Source organism: Myxocyprinus asiaticus, chromosome 17, assembly GCF_019703515.2.
Source record: "Myxocyprinus asiaticus isolate MX2 ecotype Aquarium Trade chromosome 17, UBuf_Myxa_2, whole genome shotgun sequence".
NCBI lineage: Eukaryota > Metazoa > Chordata > Actinopteri > Cypriniformes > Catostomidae > Myxocyprinus > Myxocyprinus asiaticus.
This window is the reverse complement of record NC_059360.1, coordinates 12,265,425-12,274,704: the sequence shown is the minus strand read 5'-3', so window position 1 is coordinate 12,274,704 and position 9,280 is coordinate 12,265,425. Positions and strand designations below refer to the sequence as shown.

General features: G+C 41.7%; 1 gene segment (V, D, J or C); it reads left to right on the top strand.

Moving 5' to 3' along the window:
* The first annotated feature begins 7,357 nt into the window (after positions 1 to 7,357).
* LOC127454711 (T cell receptor beta variable 3-1-like) lies at positions 7,358 to 8,082 on the top strand. The segment is given in 2 exon segments: positions 7,358 to 7,475; positions 7,610 to 8,082. Coding segments are annotated over 2 exon segments (522 nt in total).
* The last annotated feature ends 1,198 nt before the right edge of the window (positions 8,083 to 9,280 follow it).

The following is a 9,280-nucleotide window of genomic DNA, read 5'->3' as shown; positions in this document are numbered from 1 at the left end:
AAAAGCATTCAACAATTTGTCATAATCTTACGCTCCACCCAAGTTTAAAATAACGGGCCTAAAGCGACTCCGGATGATTTGGCTTTGCACTTTGCTTCATACTCACAATATTTAAATTTTTCTGTAGAATTTATTACAGGTCATCAATATAAACAAGTTGTTTTATTCATCACACTACTGCAAATGGCGCACATATAGTATCTATTAAATCCAACTCCCAGGCACAAACTCCAAATGATTTCATACGTCCTCGTCAAAGAAGACGAGTCACCCCTTACAAATAATACAGCTCTATGAAATTACTTGCATTATGTTGGAAAACAATCTACAAAGCTCCAAACCATACGTTTAAGTTCAATAAACATCAGACTACGGTATTTATCTGGATACGTAATTTCATGTGCCTTCTTAATTCATGATAAACCAACCTTAAATGACATTGTATGTACGCACACACAAGCATGTTTCCGACATTTAATCTAGCAAACAGTTACATTCAGGCATCTGCAGACGATATGTTTACCATGTTTACTTTTGCCACTATACATCCCTAAGCAGCACAAATGTGCCGTCCAGTTGCCGCAACTGTGGCGTCTTTCGGGCCATGTAACTAAAACCTCCCACTACATTGTGAACAGCACAATGCGCCATCCAAGTGCCTCAACTGTGGCATCTTTTGGGCCATGCAACAACTCCCAGTACACCGCAAACAGTGTAAATGCACTGTCCAAGCACTGCAACTGTGGCGTCTTTCGGGCAATGCAACAAACTCCTACTACACAGCAAAACAGCGCAATGCGCCATTCAAGGGCCACATGTCTTTCAAGCCATGGGTCTAAGCATCCACGTCCCCATAACCTACATTGTTCCACTCATACCAAACAAACCATTACCCACCTAATGATCATCAAAATCCGGCCGTTCTAGGTCTTCCCTTAACATTTCACCATAAGCCTGCACCTCTGCACCAATCAATTTCATTCGTACATAGCCTACCATACACCCTCACGTCAAATGCTATGCTTGATGACTCAACCCATTCGTATTGCAGAGTGAGTTCTCATTTATAAGCAGCATAAACTTTTCACATGGAAACACAGGCTCCACCTGTTAAACGCTGTGTGGTCCCATGCTCGAGGATTGAGCCCGTTTCGATTCAAATCAAATCAAATCACTTTATTATCACACAGCCATATACACAAGTGCAATGGTGTGTGAAATTCTTGGGTGCAGTTCCGATCAACATAGCAGTCGTGACAGTGATGAGACATATACCAATTTACAATAACATCAAATTAACACAGCACAATTTAAACGTCTGATATACACATAATTACACACAACAATATACAAATAATAACATACACTGTACAGTATACAAAACGCACAATATAGATACACATTATTCAATAAAAATAAAAAAAAAATATATAAAAAAGTATATATAGTAGTATATATAGAATGTACAGTAGGTTGTATTGTACTGTATTGACATTCAGGCTGTCGGTTGATAGTAAGTTGTTAAGAGAGAATGTAATATAATAATAATATAATTTATGACAGTCTGGTGTGAGATATAAGAGTAAGAGTAATAAAGTGCAGTGCTGATGGATTTTGATCGTGTGAGATCAAGAGTTCAAAAGTCTGATTGCTTGGGGGAAGAAGCTATCATAGAGTCGGCTGGTGAGGGTCCTGATGCTGCGATACCGCCTGCCTGATGGTAGCAGTGAGAACAGCCCATGGCTCGGGTGGCTGGAGTCTCTGATGATCCTCTGAGCTTTTTTCACACACTGCCTAGTATATATGTCCTGAAGGGAGGGAAGCTCACCTCCGATGATGTGTCTGGCAGTTCGCACCACCATTTGCAGTGCTTTGCGGTTGTGGGCTGTGCTATTTCCGTACCAGGCAGAGATGCAGCCAGTCAGGATGCTCTCTACAGTGCAGGAGTAGAACCGTGTGAGGATGTGGTGGTTCATTCCAAACTTCCTCAGCCGTCTCAGGAAGAAGAGGCGCTGATGAGCCTTCTTCACAACGACTTCAGTGTGGATGGACCATGTGAGTTCCTCAGTGATGTGGACACACAGGAACTTGAAGCTGCTGACTCTCTCCAATGGTGCTCCATTGATGGTGATGGGACTGTGTTCTCTGTCTTTTCTTCTGAAGTCCACCACAAGCTCCTTTGTCTTACTGACGTTGAGGGAGAGGTTGTGCTCCTGACACCAGTGTGTCAGAGTGTGCACCTCCTCTCTGTAGGTTGTTTCATCATTGTCAGTGATCAGACCTACCACCGTCGTGTCATCAGCAAACTTAATGATGGCATTGGAGCTATGTGTTGCCACACAGTCATGTGTGTACAAGGAATACAAGAGTGGGCTGAGAACACAGCCCTGTGGGGCTCCAGTGTTGAGGGTCAGTGATGAGGAGATGTTTCTGCCTATTCTAACCACCTGGTGTCTGCTTGACAGGAAGTCCAGGATCCAGCTGCACAGCGAGCTGTTTAAGCCCAGAGCCCGGAGTTTCTCATCTAGCTTGGAGGACACTATGGTGTTGAATGCTGAGCTGTAGTCTACAAACAACATTCTCACATAAGTGTTCTTTTTTTCCAGGTGGGTGAGAGCAGTGTGTATTGTAGATGCAAAGGCATCATCAGTGGAGCGGTTGTTGCGGTAAGCAAACTGCAATGGGTCTAGAGAGAGAGGCAGCACAGAGCAGATGTAATCTCTGATTATTCTCTCAAAGCATTTGCTGATGATGGGGTTCAGAGCAACAGGACGCCAGTCATTTAAGCAAGTGATTTTTGATTACTTTGGAACAGGCACAATGGTGGATGTTTTAAAGCATGTGGGGACTACAGACAAAGAGAGGGAAAGGTTGAAAATGTCCGTAAAAACACCAGCCAGCTGGTTCGCGCACGCTCTGATGACGTGGCCCGGAATGCCATCTGGGCCCGCGGCTTTGCGGATATTCACCCGTCGGAAGGATCGGGTTACATCTGCTACAGAAACAGAGAGTGAACTAACCTCTGTAGCTTTGTCCGCGAGAGCTCTCTCCGCGAGATTGGTGTTATTTCCCTCAAAACGAGCATAAAATTTTTTTAGCTCATCTGGGAGAGAGGCAGCGATGTTCATGGCGGAGTTTTTATTCCCTTTAAAGTCCGTGATGATGTTAATTCCCTGCCACATGCTTCTAGATTTGGTGGTGTTAAACTGTCCTTCAATCTTGTTCCTGTACTGGCGTTTTGCTGTTTCCAGTTTTGCCCTCCGAAAAACTGGCTTGTTTATGCTCCTCCGCGCTCCCAGAATTAAAAGCAGGGTCCGCACATTAAGTGCCATGCGAACATTGCTATTAATCCATGGCTTCTGGTTTGGATAGATCCGTGTTGTTCTGGTCGGAACGATGTCCTCTACGCACTTTCTGATGAAACACATTACGCTATCAGGGTAAAGCTTGATGTCGTCATCAGAGGCAGACCGGAACATCTCCCAGTCCGTGTGATCAAAACAGTCCTGTAGCATAGAGTCTGATTGGCCCGACCAGCTATGGATCATTCTGAGAGTGGGTGCTTCCTGTTTCAGTTTCTGCCTGTAAGCGGGCAGAAGCAGAATGGAAGAGCGGTCCGATTTGCCAAATGGTGGGCGGGGGAGGGATTTGTAGCCATCCTGGAAGGGAGAGTAGCAATGGTCCAAAACCCGGTCCCCTAGTGTGTTGAAACTAATGTGCTGGTGGTATTTTGGTGCAACTAATTTGAAACTGGCTTTATTAAAGTCCCCAGTCACAATGAACGTGGCCTCAGGATGCGCGGTTTCCTGCTTGCTTATAATCCCATACAGTTCCTTGAGTGTCCAGTCTGTGTCGGCTTGTGACGGGATGTACACAGCAGTGATAATGACCGCTGTGAATTCCCTCGGTAGCCAGAATGGTCGACACAGAGGCATGAGAAATTCCAGATCAGGAGAGCAGAAAGACTTGATAGAATGTACGTTCCTCTGATCACACCAGGATTTGTTGATCTTAAAACATACACCACCACCTCTGCTTTTACCTGAGAGGTCTTTCGCTCTGTCCGCTTGGTACACGGAGGACCCCGTGGGTTTAATGGCTGAGTCTGGAATCTACGCAGACATCCAAGTTTCCGTAAGGCAGATAATGCAGCAGTCCCTTGTCTCTCATTGGAAAGAGATCCGCGCTTTCAGATCACAGAGCTTGTTATCCAGAGACTGAACATTTGCCAGTAGAATACTGGGTAGCGGGGGTCGATTTGCATGCCGTTTTACTCTGATGAGAACGCCGGCTCTGTTTCCCCTTTTCCTCCTGCGTTTCCGTGGCCGTGCAGCACAGACAAAGGGCTCCGCTTGCGTGTTTGTAAACAGCGGGTCAGCATTGAGGAATTTGAAGTCCGGTTTACGGTGTGTAATTGCTGAACCAATGTCCAAATGTGTTTGTTTGTCGTAGACAATAAGGCAGACAACATCCAAGACAAAAAACCTAAGAATTGTAAACAAAACAAACAAAACACTACCATGTTGTGTCGGAGCTCGCAACGCAACAGCCATACTCGGCGCCATCTTGAGTTTTGTCAAGTGTCACCGCGTCCAAGCCACAGACTCTCCCATTCGAACTGTAGTGAGGGTTCCCCTGTTGAAATGCAGCACAGGCTCTCTCATTCGAATCGCAGCAAGGCATCTCCCATTCGAATGCAGAGAGTGTCACCACGTCCAGGCCGTGGGCTCTCCCATTCGAATCACAGTGAAATCTCTTCTGTTCGACCCCCATCTGAATACTGGCTGGGCTTACCCATTCAAATCGGCATGCAAACCTTACGTCAGTAGGATGCAGGATACGCAGCAGAGTAAGTAATTTACGAGAATCAGACCACCACAAAGAGGACATTCAATTTACATTTTCAACCTGCCGAATTCCATCCAGTTCTCCCAAGTTAAATTCCCTCTCAACAAAGCATACAGACTAAACCTAACTTTCAATTTTTATTTTCAATCTGCCAAATCACATCCAGCCCTTTCAATCATTAGCAAACTATCTCCATTACAGAGGGTCCCAATCCAGAACTCCTCTCGATCCACTTTTGTAGATAACAAAAACCAAGCAGTTTCCCGATTCCAGTTCCAAATGATTAAATTCGGCTAAAGCCATTCCTTTCATAATGGCGCCGCAACCATAGCAGCCCAAAAAGCCTACCTGAGCACCAAATACACCTACTGGGTCATTGGTTATCTGACGCTTACCTCAGCTACATCCGTACCAATTGTCTCCATATCAGAAATGCACAACAAGCCCTCACCAGCTAACCATTAGGCGTTCACAGTTTGGACCAGGGGGACGCTTGCTTATCCTTGTCAATAATCTAGGCCAGCCCCATCATTTAGACGCTGCAGGGGCCCCTCCGGCCAGTCTAGGATTCATGCCTCCACTCAGGCCCCGTGGTACAGCATTGCAGACCCCTCCAATACAATCCATTTGAGGGCTTTCCCGTTCGACCAGCAGTGGGATCTCCTGCCCGAATGCAGTGTGAAATATTCATGTTTATTTGTATCGTGGGCTCTCCCATTCTCGGCCCAGGATTACTCCCCCATCGAATGCAGTGAGCAAGCCACACATTTACACTACCCTCAACTAAGGATTACATTAACTTGCAAACTACTGAGACAGTAACAGGCACACAATACTTTCCTCGTGTAAACTAGATTTCATGACAGTATAGTGTGCAATAGAGTTCAACCCACTGTTGATAAACATCTGATTATTTATATCTGTCATCCCAGGAAAAATTGCTGCAGTAATCCAGAAATCACTTTAATTTCTGTGTAGTCACACAGTACAAACAGTACATCTGGATGAAAACTCAGTGTGTCTCCCGATGAAGTTACACACACACACACACACACACACACACACATATGTGTGTGTGAAATGGGTGATCCTCTTTGTATACTTTGCTGGTTTTATTTGTTTCTGTTAAGGAAATTGTAAAATCCTCTGAGTAGCATGCTAGCAGCTAGTTGTTCACAATGGCAGCTGTGGACTCCTCTCCTTTCTCAATGCTTTGTTAGTCATAGGTTTTTGACCAGTCACAGGCTGCAGCACCTCCCACAGTCTCCAACAGTCCCTATATGCCCCCAAAGTATCTACTCTGGTGTAGGAGCTAAAAATCCCCCCAAAATGTCTCTGAAGATCTATAGTTCCTTTGGTGTGAAAGCGACAAAAAGTACTAGTCCCGGGGGAAAGTACCTAAAACGGGCTTTAGTACTGCCAGTAAGAAAGGGCCTTACTGTACATGACAGATGTTGTTGTGGTGTATTCTCTGAAATGCGCTCTCCATTTCATTCTCTCTTTTTTCTACTTAGGCTCTGTCTTCAGTACCAAAGTTCACCAGAGTCCTTCAGACGTATTTAAAATGAAAGGAGATTATGCAGAGTTTCAGTGCCTATACAGTTTATCAAGCTATGATACTCTGTGATACTCTGGTACAAACAAACCCTGGGCCATGGATTAACATTAATGGGACTTCTCTTGGTGCAGGCTGAACAAGTAGAAAATAATTTTAAAAACACAATTGAATTGAGAGGAGATGCAACCAAGAACGATTCTCTGGTCACAAAAGACCTCTCAAGTAATGACAGTGCAGTCTATTTCTGTGCAGCTACTTTACAGTGAAACAGACTCTCAAACCTTAATACAAAAAGCTCTCTGTGCCACTGTCACAGGACTAACCACACCAGCACTGACTCACCTGCAGAAAGGGCTTATGGTTTGATTTTTTGCCAACATTTGAGGTATTGTGCATAGTTTTTATACAAATAGTTGTTTATAATATATTTCTTCAACTGGGAGTTACAGTATCAAACTCTCAAATGTTTACCTCATAAGGGAGTAATGTTGTACTAATTTATTATTGCTATATAACATTGAAACTGTTTGCATGTTCACCAATATGTCTATAAGTGTTTAAGCAAACCCCAGTAAAAACAGAACAAGCCTTGCCACTATATTTGACCACTATAAAGGTTATGAAAACCAATACAAAGTTACACAGTACAACACTGGCTTTATCCTCAGCGTCCCAGAACATTATTTCAAAATGGATTCCAACTCTTTACATAGGATTTTATTTTTTAAATGCAACATTTAACATCTCAGTTTAAATATGTAAACAACTCCCACTGTGTAATAAATATTCTCAATAATATATAAATGCATGCAGTAAATAAATACATAAATAAAGGAAAGTGGATATTATTATTAATTTTAATTTGCTCATACGTACTTCTTATAAGGTATCTGTACACTTTGTTGAACTACATATCTCACCAACTCTTTTTGTTAGTGCCCACAAAGATGACATCACTTCCTAATGGAAGTGGCCCCTTTATCTATTTTATAGCAGTGTTATCCAGCACATAAAGCAAACATGACTGGTATTCTTCTAAGTGTTTCTAATTCTTTATTATACCTTGCAGGTAATCCTGCCCAATTTAACATTTTTAGTTTACTGTATTGTTTATAATGTATGCTACTGTTACACTACCTATGTAGATTACCTTGTGCTTTTGTAAATACACAGATTGTATGCATGTATTTTCTCTAATTACAGCTGTCTGTCTCGGTACAACTGTTGTCCAGACTCCTCGTGACCTCTTAAAGAGCCAAGATGAACCTGCTGTGATGACATGTGAACACAATATACAAAACTATGACCGTATTCTTTGGTACAAACAGGAAATTATGGGCTTAAAGTTCATGGGATACCTTAATCTTCAACATGACAACCCAGAGTCTGAATTTAAAGGAAAGATTAAATTGAAGGGTGATGGAAGGAATAATGGCAATCTGACTATCAACACTCTCGCACTGAACGACAGTGCAGTGTATTTCTGTGCAGCATATTACACAGTGCTCAGAATCAGTCCTGTTGAGTACAAAAACCTCCATCTGTTGTATAAACTTAACAGTGACTTCACTATAACTCTGCACCTGGAGCTGTGGGGTTTGATTCAGTACCAATTAACGATTCTTGTAATTTTGGATAGACTTTTAATATTATTAAATTGCATACCTTTCCTATGAATAGTTATCTTTTGACACATCATTAATACGGTTTAACCACAATTTTAAAGCATTATGCTCATTACCTAATATTTATTAATTGCTAAATGGCATTTATCTCACAAAACTCACTAAAAGTCATATTTCACTAAATCAAAAGAGAACACATAAGAATGTGTGTGTGTGTGTGTATATATATATATATATATATATATATATATATATATATATATATATATATATATATATAAGGAAGTAATTGAGTAGCCAGTTTTGAGTATATATATATTTAAAGTAAATTGTCAATTTAAATTGTACATTTTAGGTTTGTAATTGTAAATTTAAAAAGTACATTTGTAAAGTACAATTTTAAGTATACATCATGGTAGTATTTGGTATACTGCCTTGTGTCTTTTTGTCATTTACTGTATGCTGATTTTAAAAATAATAATAAAAAAGTTTGTCCTTGGTGACAGTGACTTCACCCTTATATGTCACACTGCTTAGGACGGATTTCCTGTCAGCAGGCTTATAACTGAGATAATGACTTGACTTCACAAATAATAACATCATATCCTGTATTGACAGCCAAAATATTTCAGGACAGTGATCGAGTTCACGGTCAACAAAGGCTTTGACATGATCATGATCGATGCTTTGCTGATCCTGTCACTTCATTGGAGCCAGTGTATGCAATACTGTTTCAGAGTATGACCAAACTTCAATAGAACGACTATATTGTACACAAATAATTTATTCACCATTGTTCTGCAGGTGCTTCAAGTGGAGATGGTGTTTCACAACAGCCTGGCATTCTTTTGGCACTGAAGGGGAATTCTGCTGAGACACAATAAGGGTTTTGACTACAGTCAGATGTACTGGTACCGACAGCGCCAAGGAGAGACTATGAGACTTATTGTGCTCACAAAAAGCTATGGGGTTGCAGACTTTGGAGATAATGATCAAAATAAATTTGCAGCTCAAAAAGATGTTCCTGAAAGTGGATCTTTCACAGTGAAGAATGTACAGGCTGAAGATAGTGCCATATATTTCTGTTCAGTGAGCAAACACAGTGTATCAAACACTGTAGAAAGAGATGTACAAAAACACCTGGCATATTTTACATGAAAAATGGAGAATTAACAATCCCAAAGGGGGCAGTCTGTCAAAGATAATCAACAGTGTTTCGTGCAATATATTTTTTATATTTGTACAACGC